General features: G+C 42.7%; 1 protein-coding gene and 1 long non-coding RNA gene across 6 annotated transcripts in view; one reads left to right on the forward strand and one right to left on the reverse strand.

Moving 5' to 3' along the window:
* Positions 1–5048, reverse strand: part of LOC133364732 (uncharacterized) — a 9358-nt gene extending 4310 nt beyond the window's left edge. The window contains exons 1-3 of one of the 4 annotated variants that reach the window (XR_009758023.1): positions 4155–5048; positions 3921–4029; positions 2488–2525 (exon numbers count right to left, since the gene is read on the reverse strand). This is a non-coding gene — a long non-coding RNA (uncharacterized LOC133364732). Of the gene's footprint in view, positions 1–2487; positions 2526–3920; positions 4052–4125 lie in introns of all 4 variants that reach the window. The other 3 variants (XR_009758022.1, XR_009758019.1, XR_009758020.1) reach the window with 3 other exon arrangements.
* Positions 4735–17570, forward strand: part of ALOX5 (arachidonate 5-lipoxygenase) — an 86291-nt gene continuing 73455 nt past the window's right edge. The window contains exons 1-2 of one of the 2 annotated variants that reach the window (XM_061585555.1): positions 4905–4996; positions 15557–15677. In XM_061585555.1, coding sequence (XP_061441539.1) covers positions 15591–15677 — 87 coding nt within the window. In that variant the 5' untranslated portion in view covers positions 4905–4996; positions 15557–15590. Of the gene's footprint in view, positions 4997–15556; positions 15678–17570 lie in introns of both variants that reach the window. The other variant, XM_061585545.1, reaches the window with a different exon arrangement.

Below are 17570 nucleotides of genomic sequence, written 5' to 3' on the forward strand. Positions count from 1 at the left end.
CAGGGAAGTGATTAATGCCTCTCTGCGAGAGGCGGTGGTCCCTGGCTGCCTGAAAGAGGCAGTAGTGAGACCACTCCTGAAGAGACTCTCCCTGGACCCAGAAAATCTTAATAACTATAGACCGGTAGCAAATGTTCCATTCCTGGGCAAGGTCCTGGAACGAGTGGTTGCAGGCCAGCTCCAGACACTCTTGGATGAGACTAATTATCTGGATCCATTTCAGTTGGGTTTCAGGCCTGGTTCTGGCACGGAAACAGCCTTGGTCACCCTGTATGATGACCTTTGTCGGGAGAGAGACGGGGAGTGTGACTCTATTGATTCTCCTTAATCTCTCAGCAGCTTTCGATACCATCGACCATGGTATCCTGGGGAGACTGGCTGAGTTGGGAGTGGGAGGTACTGCATTGCGGTGGTTCCACTCCTACTTGGCAGGTCGCCTCCAGAAGGTGGTGCTTGGGGAACATTGCTCGGCACCCTGGACTCTCCAGTATGGGGTTCCGCAGGGGTCAGTCTGTCCCCCATGCTGTTCAACATCTACATGAAACCCTTGGGTGCAGTCATCCAGAGCTTTGGAGTGCGTTGCCATCAGCATGCTGATGACACACAGCTCTATTTCTCCTTTTCATCTTCTTCAGGTGAGGCTGTCAATGTACTGAACCGGTGCCTGGCTGCGACAATGGACTGGAGGAGGGCTAATAAACTGAGGTTCAATCCAGACAATACTGAGATGCTGCTAGTGGGTGGTTCTTCTGACCAGATGGTGGATGTCCAACCTGTTCTGGATGGGGTTGCACTCCCCCTGAAGGAGCAGGTTCATAGCTTGGGGGTTGTCCTAGAACCATCTCTGTCACTTGAGGCTCAGGTAGCCTCGGTGGCACGGAGTGCCTTCTACCAACTTCGGTTGGTGGCCCAACCACGTCCCTATCTGGACAGGGATAACCTGGCTTTAGTTGTCCATGCTCTGGTAACCTCCAAATTAGATTACTGCAATGCACTCTATGTGGGGCTGCCTTTGAAGACGGTTTGGAAAATGCAGCTTGTGCAAAATGCAGCGGCCAGATTGGTAACAGGGACCAGACGGTCCGAACATATAAAACCGATTCTGGCCTGCTTACGTTGGCTGCCTGTATGTTTCCGAGCTCGATTCAAGGTGCTGGTTTTGACCTATAAAGCCTTACATGGCTTGGGACCACAATACCTGATGGAACACCTCTCCCGATACGAACCCACCCGTACACTACATTCAAGATCAAAGGCCCTCCTCTGGGTGCCTACTCCAAGGGAAGCTGGGAGGGTGGCAACAAGGGAGAGGGCCTTCTCAGTGGTGGCCCCCAAATTATGGAATGACCTTGGTGACAAGGTGCGCCTGGCGCCAACACTGTTATCTTTTCGGTGCCAGGTCAAGACTTTCCTCTTCTTCCAGGCATTTTAGCATGCGTTTTAATTTTTTTTATATTGTTTTAAATTTTAAAATTGTGTTTTAAATTGTTTTTAAAATATGTGTTTTAAATTGTATATTTGTTTTAATGTTTTTGATTGCTGTAAACCGCCCAGAGAGCTTTGGCTATGGGGCGGTATACAAGTGAAAGAAAGAAAGAAAGAAAGAAAGAAAGAAAGAAAGAAAGAAAGAAAGAAAGAAAGAAAGAAAGAAAGAAAGAAAGAAAGAAAAATTCAACAAAGATAAAGGTAAAGTCCTGCATTCAGATATCAAGAATTAAAGGTACAAATAAAGGATGGGAGAGACCTGGCTTGGCAGCAGTACATGTGAAAAAGAATTAGATGTCTTAGTTAGCCAGCAGTGGTGTGGTGGGTTGGCAAAGGTGACTCACGCTGTGGCAGTTGTACTGGTTGCTGATGTGCTGGTCTTAACTTTTTAAAGCCGTAAACAGTTTGTTCCAAGTTATTTGAGGGACTGCCTTCACTCACATCAGCCTGCCCAGGCTATAAGATTGTCAGCAGAGACCCTTCTCACTTGCCCACCTCAAAGAGCAGTTCAACTGACAAGTATGAGGGAGAGGATTTTTTTTTTTTGTAGTGGTCTCGTGTCTCTGGAATTTATTGCGAGCCGGGCTTCAGCAAGCCACCACCTAAGGTTTTTAGAAAAGAAGCCCACTCCTTGCTTTTCCCCGAGTTGTGTTTTAATTCTGTTACTGATGGTTTTGGTTGTAGTTATGTAGTTTTTGAGCTGGGCATTTGTTTTTATTATGGCTGGTATTTATAAGAGATTAACTATTTTGTATTTTTTACTGTGGAAGCCACCTTGAGAGGGTTTTTACCCTTAAGGGAGGCCTAGAAATATTTTAAATTAAAAATATTAAATTATTGTTCAAATGGATGCCTGCAGGTGTAGGCTGTTTCTTAACCTGATGAGCATTTGTATATGTTTGGAGATACACCATTATAGAATATTTTCTATAAATTTTATAAAGGTATTAAAAATAATAAGTTACAAGATATGATTCTGACTTAAAATGAGGCTTAACTCACCAGGTCCTAGTTACACATACTGCTGGCAGGGTTCAGACCTGGAAGAGAACACAACACAAAAACAAGGTGAAAGGAGCTCTTTCTCACCATATTAAGCAACCCCAACTGACTGGTTGCCATTCAAGAACAAAGAGTATGGTACTTCTTTCCATTATTTTTATATGTGTTATGGGGACGGAAAAGACTGGGAAAGACAAATTTGAAATATATTTTGAATCTCCCTTTTTTAAAAAATGAGAAAGTTGGGGAGAAGGAAGTATAACATTTGATTTCTGCCCATAAGCTACTGGGCTAAGTTCAAGGTTCTGGTTTTGGTGTACAAAGCCCTATACAACTTAGGACCAGGATACCTGAAAGATCATCTTACCCCTTATATACCCAGTTGATCACTACGCTCTGCAGGTGAGGGCCTCCTGCAGATGCCATCTTATCAGGAGGTCCGTTCCGCACAACAAAAGAAGTGGACCTTTAATGTAGTGGCACCTACCATTTGGAATTCCCTCCTCTTAAATATTAGACAGGCACCATCTCTGTTATCTTTTCAGCACCTACTGAAGACCTTCCTCTTTCAACAAGCCTTTTAAGTACAGATGTTATCCCAGTCTGTGTTGGAATTGCTTTTTAAGATGTTTCTTAAAAAAAATTAAAAAAACGCTTTCAAAGATGTTTTGTATATTTCATATATTTTAATGTCTGTTTTTATGATTTTTTTTAATGTTTTTGTTTAATGCCCTGGGCTCCTATCAGGAGGAAGGGCAGGATATACATTTACTTATTTATTATTAGTATTATTATTATTATTAGCTGAGGACACAAACCATAACTATGATCTCCCAGCAATTCCACTAGAGCATCCACTGTACTAATCCCTCTTGGCCCACTTGTCTGTTTGCTCTGGCTTCCTTTATGTTTTTGTTTAAGTCAAGAAGGTTCTGCAATGGAATCAAATATCTCAAGAAAAAGGCTGCGTAGTCTTGGTGAGGCAGGTTTGAAGAAGGAAAGATGGTTTGTTAGAGGACCAACAAAACAAGTAGAGGCAGCATGACATAATTCCTCTCCATCCATTCCACTGTAGGTTGAAGCTATGGAGGGTGGGGCAAATCATTATCATCATGCAAGAACTCTTAGGCTGCAGTCCTATTGAATTCAACGGGACTTAATCCCATCTAATGGGATTAGTCTAATGGTTGTAAACAATGCTAGTCCTACTCACAGTAGACCCACTGAAATTTAATGAGCATGACTAACTTGATCCATTATTTTCAATGGGTCTAGTCATAGTAAATCTTAGATACAACTCTTTCAAGTTTCCAATTATTTTTCACAGTATTATTCAGTGCAAGATGGCAATTAAAAAAATTAAAAGAATGAGGAAACGGTGCAATAAAAGGAAACGATCTGCTAAGTGTGACAGTCTCCAAGAGGAAACTTACCTCTGTTGCTGCTTGTTTCTTTTTTCCTTGCACTGCCTGGAGAAAGCTGCTTCCCTCCCACCTCCATCCTGACCTGGCCGAAGAGGGAAGGGGAGCCTGGCTCTGATTTCTTCCTTGGAGATGAAAAGTCACTTTTAAAAAAATTTTACTCATTAATGGAGATAAGTTAGTAATAGAGGAAATAATTTTTAAAAGCGTTGCTCACTTTCAAAGAAGAAAGAAACGAGAGCTCACCATGGGGATTGCAGCTACAGGTAGCTGTCACGACCCTTAGTAGCCAACGTTACTCTCAAAAGGATGGCTCAGGCTAACTGGCGCAGAGGGAGGGGAGTGCAACTACGGCTGAACCACTGCGGAAGGGGAAGGGTCCTTGGAAGAGCTCTAAATGTGGGGGAGGGCAAACCAAGCAGGAAAGGGGGTTCTTTCTCTCCCGCACCCTCTTGAACTATTAAACATCCAGGAGAAGATGGAGGCGGGGAGGAAACTTTCAGAAATATTAACTAAAAAGCCTCTTTAGGAAGAGGCGTTTGCTGAGGTGGCGGGGAGAAGGAAAGCTATAATTGCCCACCCGCTATATTTCATGTCCACTCGTGTGAATGGTAAACCAGCGGGAAGTGCTGTATCCTACCAAGTGTGGAAAAACAATTGCAATTCTTTTTGTCAGAAGAGCAACAGTTGGGGAGCACCTAGAAAGAGTCCCTCGGCGGACTCGGCAAGAGCTTTCTGTCTTCCTTCAAGCGCGCCCTCCCCTGCGCGCCTGGGCCCGGCTTTCCCTCTGCGGAGTGGCTGAAATGAGGCTGGGTGTGTCGGCCTGCCCCGCCCTCACCCATCCATAGAGGGCGGCCGCTTCTACCCGGACCATTGAAAAGCAGTGGACGGGTGGGCAGAGCAGAACAGCGCCGGCGAGTCTCCTCTGGGCGACGGGCATGCCATCTTATTCGGTGACCGTAGCGACGGGTGGTCAGTGGTTTGCAGGCACGGATGACTACATCTACCTCAGCCTGGTGGGCTCAGAAGGCACAAGCGAAAGGCACCTGCTTGACAAGCCCTTCTACAACGACTTCGAGCGGGGCGCTGTGAGTGATCAAGGGAGAAGGGAGAGAGGGCTTTTAAATCCCATGTTCTACTCAGGTTCAGCAACACTCTTGCTTTTCTAGGTGGTCCAGCGCGGACTAGTTGGAGCCTTGCTTCAAAGTGAGGCTGCTGAAAGGACTTATGTCCCTCACCCGCCACTGTCTCCTGCAACCGGGGTTCCCCTTTTTGTGTGTGGTTTCTTACTGTTTTTCGACAGACTCTACCTCCCTTTTACGCCTGCCCGACATGTCTCACATTCATCCCTCTCTCAACATCATGTTTTCCCCTACTTCCTCTTCCTAGCTCAATTTATTTTGTCAAAGGTTACACTGGTTTGTCCCCAGGGCAGCCAACAGCCCAGCATTTCAGAAGGGCCCACAGGCACTGACTGGCTGCTGTTAAGGTGCAGCGATTCCTAGGAGCTTAAGGAGCTGCCTTATACCTAATTAGATGTTGATCCACTTAGCTCAGTGTTATCTACACTGACTGGCAGCAGCTCTCTGGGGTTTCAGGCTGGGCCTTTCTGGTGGTGTGTCTAAGTCAGACCATTTGGTCCATCTTATAGCTCAGTACCATCTACTCTGACTGGCAGCGGCTGTCCAGGATTTCAGGCAGGAGTCTCTCCCAACCCTAACCTGGAGATGCCAGGGATTGAACTTGTAACCTTCTGCATACAAGGCAGATGCTCAGCCACTGAGCTATGGCCCTTCCATTGGGCTCTATGCTGTGCACAGCAACACAAGTTCCTGTCCTCACAGGACAAGTTACAGAGCAGCAATTGCTTCCATGCTCATGAAATAGGGCAACTTAATGGTACTTGCAAGGACAGCAGCAACTGCCTCTAATTGCTCACCTGCAATGTCATTGGAGGGAGGAGAGAGATGTGCAATGTCGTCTGTGCCTTGAGAATACAGGTGAGCAAGAAGAGAGGAGCCTCCCTCTGCCTGCTCACCCTATCTGGGTGGCATGGTGGGAAGATGAAGAGCCTTTGGGATTGTCTTGCAAGACCAACTGCTCCCTCTGCTTGCTTCTTCACCCTGTCTCTTGACAGCTAACAGGAAAGATCAACCCACTTCCTTGTTCCACTTTTCCAGACATTGCAGCTGGGCAGAAACCCCGCAACCACAGTGCCTAAAGGGAGAGCAGAGGTGCGCAAGTGAGCAGAATCAGTTGCTTGTGCAAGCAGGTGCTTCATTTTCTTGTACACTCACCTTTGCATTCTGTTTGTGGATGGCGCAGAAGTGGCCTAATCCTCCCTGCTGATGCTACCCAGATAAAGAAAGTGGGCAAGTAAGCAGAGGCTCTTTCAAAGAAAAGTCACTGCTTCCATTAGCTCACTCACTGGGGGGGGGATGGAGTCACTGGGCCCAATCATATCTATCATGCCACCTAGAGAGAAAGTGTGAGTGAGCAGGGAGAGAGGGCACATGAACGATCAGAACCAGTGCCCAATTCTTTCTGCCATGCCACTAAAACAAACAAAAGGGTTAAGTTATCATGAGCAAGCAGTGGCTGCTTCTACAAGGAGCAGCCTTGTCTCACTTTTGAAAAAAGTACCTCACCCAAGACTCTTGAGTAAGCTTAGCAGTCATGGAATAAGTGAAGAGTCTTCTGGTGGATCATTAGCTAGTTAAGAATCAGGAAACAGAGACTAGGAATCAATGGACAGCTATCTCTATTGGAAGGATGTACAAAGTGGAGTCCTCCAAGCGTCCATGCTTTTTAACATGTTCATAAATGATCTAGAGTTAGGGATGAACAGTGAGGTAGCCTGGTCTGATGATGATACCAAATTGTTCAGGGTAGTTAAAACAAAAAGGGTTTGTGAGGAGTTCTACAAGGATCTCTCCAAACTGAGTGAATAGGCAGTAAAATGGCAAATGTAATATAAGCAAGTGTAAAGTGATGCACTTTGGGACAAAAAAAATCTTAATTTCACATATATGCTCATGAAATTTGAACTGGCATTGACTGACCAGGAACGAGACCTTGGGGTCATCACTCAATGAAGATGTCAACCCAGTGTACAGCAGTTGTAAAAGAAGATGATCTTTAGGAAAGGGATTGAAAGTAAAACTGCCAATATCATAATGCCATTATATGATGTGACCACACTTGGATATTCTAGAGCAGAAAAAGTTTAGAAAATGGCAACAAATGATTAGGGAGATACAGCAACTCCCCTATAAGGAGAGGTTACAACATTTGGGGCATTTTTTAAAAAGTTAGTAAGAGGTGACATGATAGATGTATATTAAAAACAGGCATAGTGTGGAGAAAGTGGGCAGAGAGAAGTTTTTCTTCTCATCCAATGAAGCTGAATGGAGATTCAGAACAGACAAAAGAAACTACTCCTTCACACAGTGCATAGTTAAACTATGGAATCGCTCCCACAAGAAGCTGTGACAGCCACCAACTTGGATGGCTTTAAAACAGGATTAGGCAAATTCATGAGGATAAAGCTATCAATGGCTACTAGCTGGAAAGGCTATATTCTACCTACACACCTGTTGCTGGGAATCACAAATGGAGAAAGTGCTCTTGTGCTCCGTTCCTGCTTGTGGGCTTCCCATGGGCATAGGGTTGCTAGGTTCCTGGTCTGAGACAGATCCTGTATCTTTAGGAGAAGAGAAAGTCAGCCAAGTGCAGGTGTTCTTGCAACCCTGCAATGAGAAAAACCACAAGGTGGAATTCTCCCTTCCCCCTGAACAACTTTTAAAGATACAGAAGACCTCTTGGAGGCCGGGCCTGGCAACCAAGAGGCCTTCTGTATCTTTAAAAGTTGTGCAAGGGGAAAGAATTCCACCTTGTGGTTTTTCTCATTGCAGGGTTGCAAGAACACCTGGACTTGACTGACTTTCTCTTCTCCTAAAGCTACAGGATCAGTCTCAGGCCAGGAACCTGGCAACCCTACATGGGCATCTGGCTGGCCACTGTGAGAACAGGATGCTGGACTAGATGGACCTTTGGCTTGATCTAGTAAGATGTTATGTTTTTTCTTCTATGTTCAGTTGCCTGTACTCTTGTGGACAGCACAGTCTCCACTGATGCACCACTCACAAGCAAGCAAGAGGAGCATCCATTGTGTTTTATCTCTGGGTGGTCTGGCAGGGAAGGAAAAGATTATGGTGATGATGATTTTAATTTTAATTTATTGCCTATCCTTCACCCCAAGGTCCCAGGGTGGGTTACAACAATTTAAAATAAAAGATTTAAATTGGTTTAAAATAAATTACAATCAGAAAAGTAGGTCAGATCCTAAAAAAGAAACTCAAATGCCAAGGTAAAGAGGCGCATCTTCAGTGTTCACCAAAAACTGTATAGTGTAGGTCCTGGATGCACCTCTGTGGTGAGGAAGTTCCACAACTTAGAGGCTGACAAAGATAATGTCCTTTCCAGGGCCACTATCCCCAAACCTCTGAGAGCAGTGGAACTACCAAGAGGGCCCCCTCTGCTAATCTTAACACCTGTAGGAAAGGAGGCAGCCTTTCAGATATTTCGGGACTAAGTCATATAGGGCTTTAAACATTGTTGTGAGCACCTTGAATTGGACCCAGAAACAAACTGGCAACCAATGCAGTTTTTTGGAACGGGTTATATGAGTTCTAAAGGGAACCCTAGCCAGTAATCTGGCCACTGCATTTTGGACCGATTGAAGTTTCAGAATCGTCTTCAAGGGCAGCCTCACACAGAGTGAACTGGAGCAGTCCACTCTGGAAGTTACCAGAGTACAGTGTCCAAGTCATCTCTGCCCAAAAGGAACTGTAGCTGACGAAACAGCTGTAGCTAGCAAAAAAACACTTGAGCCTCCACTGACCTTTGAATCCAGGAGCAGCCCCAAGCCACAGACCTGCTCCTTCCCGGAGAGTGCAATCCCATCCAGAAAGGCCATTCCCTACCTCCTGGATTTGAGAGTTTGGGACACATAACACCTCTATCTTTTCAGGATTCAGTCTCAATTTATTGGCCCACATCCAGCCCATCATTGCCTCCAAGTACCGGTCGAATACCTCAACCACTTCTCCCAATTCAGATGGAGCAGAGACAGAGCAGGGTGTCACCTGCATGCTGATGACACCTCACTCCAAATCTTCTGATAACTCAGCAAGTGATGGTTGTAAAGACTGGCCCCCTGCTACTTCGAATCACTAAGATAATGTTAATCTCTGGGACACTGTCCCTGGTTGCATTCTGTCTATGTTTGGGCAGCTTAGTAGGGTCATCCAAGAGAGAATGAGTGGAAGTTGCTACCACTTCTTCTTGGTTGCAATCTATGTCTGCCAGGGCAGTGAAATACAAATATTGGCTTACTGTGCAGAATCTCAACTACTGCACCACCCAGCGTGTAAACCAGGTGAATGAGGAAAAGAATGAGGAAGCTGCGCCTTGCAGAAGCAGTTGCCTCTGCTCACTTGCACATGTGCAGTCTCCCTCTGGGCAAGCAGACAGAGACACCAGCTGTTATGAGCCATCCTGCCCAGTCTTCCATTAATGTCGTCTAGAGAGTGTAAGTGGCCTTGTATATGTATTTTCAACAGTGTATATTTGATGTAGGAGACAGTATCCATATGTCCCAAATCTTCAGCTTTATTATGACTCTTGCCAGATCAAGGGATTGATACAGACCATAAGAAGTAATTTAAAAGTGGATTGGATATCTATCGAACTAGGGCAAAGTCCACTACAGTATAGGACTTCGTCATTTTGCAAACTGACACCTTTGCATTTGTGGGGAATTGAAAACCCATTTTTAATGCAACTCTTCATGTTTGGGAGAGGTAGAAGCAAAAATTAGCACCCTTGGAATCACTCCTATTGTCGTTTCTTAATCATCTGCACCGTTCAGAAGCCAGAAAATACAGGCAATATAAAGACTGAAAGTCAAAAGGCCTATATCAGCTTCAGAACTTATTCAAAGATGGCAATCCTTTGGCTAGAGAACAAATAGTTGAAAAGCTGGAGGATGTGCTCACCACCTGGCTGCAACTGGGTAGGTTCAATTTTCAGCAGAAAGCTAGCCAGAACTGGCGAAGTAACCAGATGTTTACTTTTTTTTTAAGTATTCATGTAAACTCTTGCTTTGATTCTAAGGTTATATAAGGAACATTTGTCAGAAATTGAAGCTACAACAATGGGGTTCAGGGAGCTAAAGGAAGCTAATCTGGGGATGTGAGAGAGGATGATGTATGGCATGGAATATGGTCACAATCGCCAATGAAAACCTTTTCAGTTTAGATAAGGGAAACTTCATGCAAGATGGTTAAGTGGCGCCACTAGAACTAGGGTGTATCAATAAAGATTTGCTTCCATTATGCTGAAGAAAATGCAATTTCCTGGGCACAAACTACCACATGTGGTGAAATGGCCCCATAGCGTACACATGTTGGGTAAAGGGTATTTCCGGAAATATATTAGAACAATTGGCAGTGAAGAATCCAGCACTGGTCATTTTGTCAGTATTTCTGGAAGCTATGTGACGGGTCTTCTATGAAGAGTTAATTATATTTTTGCTAGCAGCAGCATGATTGTAAATAGCCCAGCACTCTTGTCACTCACCATTTGCAATGCAAGGCTGGAGGGCAAAAGTGTGGCTTATTGCAGTAGCTGCAATGCTTACACAAAGTTAAGTGCTCAGAGGAGTTGCTAACCTCATGGCAGTGTGGGAGCCTTCCATTACATTTATTACTAGACATGGTTTTGTCTAGTAATTTAATATCACTGGAGACCCAGAAGTCTTTTTGGACATTTATTGCCATGTTATCTGTTAGCTTAATCTTCACTGTCATCTTGGTCACATGCCTGTATTTGAATATTTAAATTATATCTCACAGTGATGTTTCAAATGTGTAAAGGATATGTACCATACTTTATTCTGATGTGCCCTAATATTGCTTAGTTGTTTTATTAAATGCAAAGTTCATATTTGCACATAGATCCCATCCTGAATGCTCAGAGAGATTTTTAGAGAGTTCCACCTGGTAGCAACCACCCTGCTTAGTCTTATGTGCCAGATTAAATTATTTTATTAACCTATACCTTGAATTGAGCATAATATTGGACTTTTATCTGCTTCATGTTGTTATGATATAGTAATAAATCACTAACAGCATTATATGGCCATATAAACAAACATACTTATCACATGGCAGTTATTGTTCATGGTGTACTAATTATAACAACTATGATCAGATACCAACAGTTAATTCCAATTGTGTACTACTGGTGTAATTAACTAAGAAAGGATTGTTTTACATTCATATTTGCACTAATCAGATGCTGATGAAAGTTTTTGGTAAGGTTGCCAGTTTTTTAATCGTCCTTTGCAGCTTTGCTTTTAAAAGCAACATGAGATGCGTATATTAGCAGTTTATAGCTTGCTTCACATGTGTTTTATACCTGAACGGGCTCCAGGAGTAGAAAGGGTGCCATGGTCAACCTTATGTTCCACAGCTACTCACATGTAGTCACCCCTTTGCAGCCCTCCATGCTAAATGAATGAATGTCAAAGATATAGGGCTAGCAAATAAGCATGGTTCTACTTCTCTTATATCCATGCCCCTACTTGACAACATGCAAAGGGTTTTTTGGGTGTATGGTGATATCTGCATGTCATGAATAATTTCACCTGCTGGTTTCTGTGGATCAAGCTGCTGTTGAAGACACAAGAGCAGGCCAATCTCCAATTGACTCCCTTGTATCTATTCTGAGGTCATTGCAGAGATGCACGTCCACCCACATCTGTACCTCTACTCTGCACTGTAGCTTCTTGCCTCACACAGTATCATTAGTGACCTTTAGTTCTCTTCTACATACACTGTTTTGGTTCCATTACCACAACTCTTGCTTCCTCTGAAGTCATTCAAATTTGTGGTTGATTTTTTTAGATAGCAGAATCCATCTAGGAGCTTTTGCATGTCAAATACTCTGTGAGAGCAACAGATATGAAAACTCTGAAGGGAAACTTACTTTATAGACCTGAGCCTTATCATATGGAGCACTAGATGGTTATCCAGATTGTACTCTGGGTATGGGACTTGATGGGAAAGTCAGAATAGTGGGGACCTGCTATACAAAATTGTAGTTCTTTGGATCTCCCACAGATCCAAGTCCTGTGCCAGGTAGTGCTGTGCCACTTGCTTGATAAACTGGGAACAGCAGGATTATCATTTGTATAGCCCTAAGAGTATTTTGGCAGGTTGCCTGAATGTGAATTGAAGGATCCCATTGCTCATTGTAGAAGAGGGTGTAATGTAGTTTTTGAGACTGGAGATGCAATATGGGAATAATTAATGTATTATGTTAGTTTTGCAGGTATGTGCCGCAAGAATATCTGTTTTTGTCAAAGAGATTAACATGACTCCTGTCACTGTGCATGCAATACCTTTCAAAATCTGATTAATCCAGATCAAAAATGTTTAATAGACAGAATGTCAAATGTTATAAGATATTAAGCTCAGTCAGTTATCTCCAACATTTCAAAAGAAGTGGGAGAAAATTTTACTAATGGATAACTTGCATATGGAGTCAGAAGAATGGACTTAGTTATGCAACACAATATTAGCATTATTAATATCTTTTCCTTAAGGAAAACTTTTTCAGATTCATATATCTTTGGCATTTAACATTCTATAGGATAAACAAAATTTACAAAACTAATGTAAGATGCTGCAGAGCTGTTAAAGCAGAGTTTGTACACATTTTATAGTTTATGTTGGAACAGAAAAATTATGGAACAGCTTGCTGGAAATCATACAGGAAATAACAGGATGTAAGCTATCAAGAAATCCCCAAAACTATTCTTTTGTGTATAATCCTGACAGAAGTAGAAAAAGTGGATGTAGTGTTATTTATATATTTATTTTACTACATTTATATCCTACCTTTCCACCACAGAGCTCAAGGTAGCGTACATGGTTCTCCTCCCTGTCCATTTTACCCTCACAGCAACCCTGTGTGGTAGGCTAGGAGAGAGTGGCTGTCCCAAGGTCATCCAGCAAGCTTCATCATGACTAAGTGGGGATTTGAACCCTGGTCTCTAATCCAACATTCTAACCAGTACACGACACTGAGTTTCTAATTATTATATTTTATTATTATCTGTTGTCTAATTATTATTTATAGTCATATGCTCTCTAATTTGTGCAAGACTATGCCTTGGTTGTCACTGGAAAAATAAAAACACTCCTATATTAAAATGAACAAATAAAATATGTGAAGCAGCCTTATTATTTAAATTAATGTATCAAATAAGAGCTGGAAGAAACCCTCAAGAAAACAACTTTATTGAACAATGGGTGCTGTTTTAAGTTTCTGGAATGAGAAAATTGCAAGGTATTATTCCTTTCCCATTGCTGCAAAACATGTCAAAATATGTTAAACTACTATCTAAATTGATGGTGGCTCTAGGGTAAAAGTACAATGTATTATATATGAGTTCGATTCTCTAATCCTTACTTTCTTTTTTGGTAAATTTGACATAAAAAATAAAATTAAAAAAAGAAAAGAAAAAGATTAACATGGCTACCCTTCTGCAATTGGTGTGCCTGGGATACATTCAGAATGCACATTTCATTACAAATAGTTCTTCTTAATATCTACTTTTGTTCCTGTTACTGTACGGACTTTCACAAATAATGTTGCATAATGCCTTAGTTCCCCATCTCAATTAACTTACTATCCTTTCCAGTGAATTATTTTTAAAAAGCAGCTTTGCCGTTCATAGCATGACTTTTAGGTTTTTTTCAGACTAACCTTAGTTTTAGACCTTACAGTTTTATTATTATTTTATTTATCATATTAATTCCTTTTTTCAGATTGAAAACTCAAAGTGACATAACATTAAAAATAAATATAAAAAAATAGAATAAAACATCCTAAAATACTCAGACTACAAAAAAAAAACAAAATCCAACTTCTCCCCACCTGAGTAAAAGCAAACAGAGAATTAAACTACAAAGGCCTGGGTGAATAAAAATGTTTTTTCCTGGTGACAGGCAGTGATGGTGCTAGGCATGCCTCCCTGGGGAGATAATTTTGCGAATGGGGAGCCACCACTAAGAAGGCCCATTCTCATGTTGCCACCCTCTGCACCTCCCCCAGAGGGGACACAGGAAGAAGGGCCTCAGGAGATGAATGGAGGGTCTGGGTTGGTTCAGTGGGGAGATGAAGTCCTTGAGGTATTGGGGTCCTGTGCAACACAGGTATCTGTCTGAAATAATCAAAACCAGCACTTTGAATTTGGCCTGGAAATTAACTGGTAGCCAGTGCAGCCATGTTGTTATGTGTTCAGACTGTCTTGCCCCAGTCAGTAATCTGGCTGCTGAATTCTGCACCAGCTGTAGTTTCCTAACGGTCTTCCAAGGCAGCCCCATGTATAACACTTTGCAGTAATCTAACCTAAAGGTTATGTTTTAGTTTTTAGTTTTAGATATACCAGGGTTCTTTTTCTTACTCTGTAACCTTTAATATCTCACATCTCTGTCCAGTAGGGTTGCCAGGTCAGAAGCATCCCAAAACCCTGAGAATTTAGGGGTGGGCCCTAGTGATATGCAGGTCCTAGTGATGTTATAGGGGCAGGTCCTAGTGCAGCCTTTCCCAACTAGTGGGCCACCAGATGTTGTTGGACCACAATTCCCATCTTTCCTGACCATTGGCAATGCTGGCTGAGGCTGATGGGAGTTGTGGTCCAACAACATCTGGTGGCCCACTAGTTGGGAAAGGCTGTCCTAGTGATGTCATACGGGAGGACCCTAGTGATGTCATTAAGTATGATACATTAAGCATCCACCACAGTTGCTTGGAGCATACCACTCAAAAAAAATCTCTGATTGGAAATTAAGATAGAAATCTTAGCTAAATGAAGGTGTTTCCAGGTCCAGCTGAACTGATGGGATCATTATTTATTTATTTATTTAAAATATTTCTATCCCACCTTTCTACCCTATAATAGGGCACTCAGGGCAGCATGCAATAAAATCAAACATGTACATAATAAAAATTGTACACAATAAAGATCATAAAAACAAAATAAATTAAAATACATAAAATGCAATTAAAATACATAAAATACAATACACACACATATATACATATATATAGGGAATGGTACTGAAGGGACTACACAGGTAAAAATTAACATAAAAGGGATAAAGTCAGTGTCAGGCTCTATCCTCATCATTCCTTCTCACCTGCTTAGAGAGCCTAGGTAAGGAACAATTAATCTAGCCTATTTGCTTCTGGCAAGAAGGGTTTAAGTGCCCTCAGGCCAGGCCAGTCGCCAGAAGGCCATTGTAGGAAGAAAGCCTAGTGTTGTGGAGATGTTAGATGGGAGCACTCAGGAGTAAAGATGGATGACCCTGAAGGCTGCAATTCTAAACACACTTACGAAGGGACTAAGCCACATAGAACTCAACAGGACTTACTTCTGAGTAGATAGCTGTTAGTAAGGCTCAACTAGGGATCCTCTGCAACAATATCCATATCAAGGCAGGGTTAGCAGCCCCCTGCTGGGAATAGCCTGCCTGCCTTTTAATGTGTCTGCTCTGCTCTAAACTTTTTTACAGACGTGACCCTTCACTGCAGAGAGAGGTTTGACAAATGAATAAAAGTGAAGAAGATTCTCTACTCTTTCCTGCCTATCCTGTGGGCTGCTATAAACTCATTTTGACAGCCAGCCCAATTCCAGTGAGTAATAATTGACAGAGAGAAAACACATATGGTTTGGTCTACCTTCACAGTAGATTGGGAACTACAGCAATTGAAGCCACTCTTCCCAGAATGCAAATTCTCTTTTACCACTAGTAGGCAAGAAACAAACCATCATGCAAACAACAAGGTGCACTTCAGTGGGTTTAAGGGGTTGAGCTCACCACATGGAACCACTGTTGTTGCTTCTATGGATGTAAGGAAGTAAGATCAGAGGTAAATGAAATGTAAATAGAAAAAGAAAAGACAGTGATGATTTCCTAAATGCAATACCATGCCAACCACAACAAGATTCCTTTGAGTAAGACAGAAAACTCAAAATCTCGCAACCAGTCAACGTTCCTAACCAAAACTAAAAAAATCCTGGCAGCTAGTCAGTCAAGGTCACAGAAATCCCCATGCAGCACAGCCTGACCTGGGAGCTGCAGTTAGTGCAGAAAGCTGTGGCACAATTGCTGACATGAGTGAGACCCTCTCAGCACATGACATCTCTGCTCTGAAATCTGCACTAGTTGCTGATTTGCTACCAGGCCAGGTGTGCTTTCCATGTTACAGGTTCCACATAGTACTTGTTCTGCTCTTGTAAGTAATTGATCCTTTAGTGTGGCAGCACCTATGCTTTGGAACTCCCTGCCTATTGACATTAGGCAGGTGCCTTCATTGTACTCTTTTCAACACGTGCTAAAAACATTTTTTGTTTAGGCAAGCCGACCTAGGCATGTAGAAGCTATTATGTTTTTTATCTGTTTTTAACTCAGTGTTGGTTTTGTTATTTTGAATGCTTTTAAATACCTGTCTTTAACTGTTTTTGCCCATACTTTTATTGTTTTAATTCCTTCTATAAACTGCTTTGAGGTTTTTTACAATAAAAATGGAAATGGACTGCCTTCAAGTTGATTCCGACTTATGGTGACCCTATGAATAGGGTTTTCGTGGTAAGCAGTATTCAGAGGGGGTTTCCCATTGCCTGCCTCTGAGGCTGAGAGGCAGTAACTGGCCCAAGGTCACCCAGTGACCTTCATGGCTGTGTGGGGATTCGAACCCTGGTCTCCCAGGTCATAGTCCAACACCTTAACCGCTACACCACACTGGCTCTCTTTTACAATAAAGTGGTATATAAAAATGTTGTAACTAAAATACATACAGTAAACAAATTTCAGACTCACTGTGGCCGTTTGGTCTCTTTCCTCATTTTAGAACATAAGAAGAGCCTGCTGGATCAGGCCAGTGGCCCATCTAGTCCAGCATCCTGTTCTCACAGTGGCCAACCAGGTGCCTGGGGGAAGCCCGCAAGCAGGACCCGAGTGCAAGAACACTCTCCCCTCCTGAGGCTTCTGACAACTGGTTTTCAGAAGCATGCTGCCTCTGACTAGGGTGCCACAGCACAGCCATCATGGCTAGTAGCCATTGATAGCCCTGTCCTCCATGAATTTGTCTAATCTTCTTTTAAAGCCATCCAAGCTGGTGGCCATTACTGCATCTTGTGGGAGCAAATTCCATAATTTAACTATGCGCTGAGTAAAGAAGAACTTCCTTTTGTCTGTCCTGAATCTTCCAACATTCAGCTTCTTTGAATGTCCATGAGTTCTAGTATTATGAGAGAGGGAGAAGAACTTTTCTCTATCCACTTTCTCAATGCCATGCATAATTTTATACACTTCTATCATGTCTCCTCTGACCCGCCTTTTCTCTAAACTAAAAAGCCCCAAATGCTGCAACCTTTCCTTGTAAGGGAGTCGTTCCATCCCCTTGATCATTCTGGTTGCCCTCTTCTGAACCTTTTCCAACTCTAGAATATCCTTTTTGAGATGAGGCGACCAGAACTGTACACAGTATTCCAAATGTGGCCGCACCATAGATTTATACAACGGC

Source organism: Rhineura floridana, chromosome 1, assembly GCF_030035675.1.
Source record: "Rhineura floridana isolate rRhiFlo1 chromosome 1, rRhiFlo1.hap2, whole genome shotgun sequence".
NCBI classification, from domain to species: domain Eukaryota; kingdom Metazoa; phylum Chordata; class Lepidosauria; order Squamata; family Rhineuridae; genus Rhineura; species Rhineura floridana.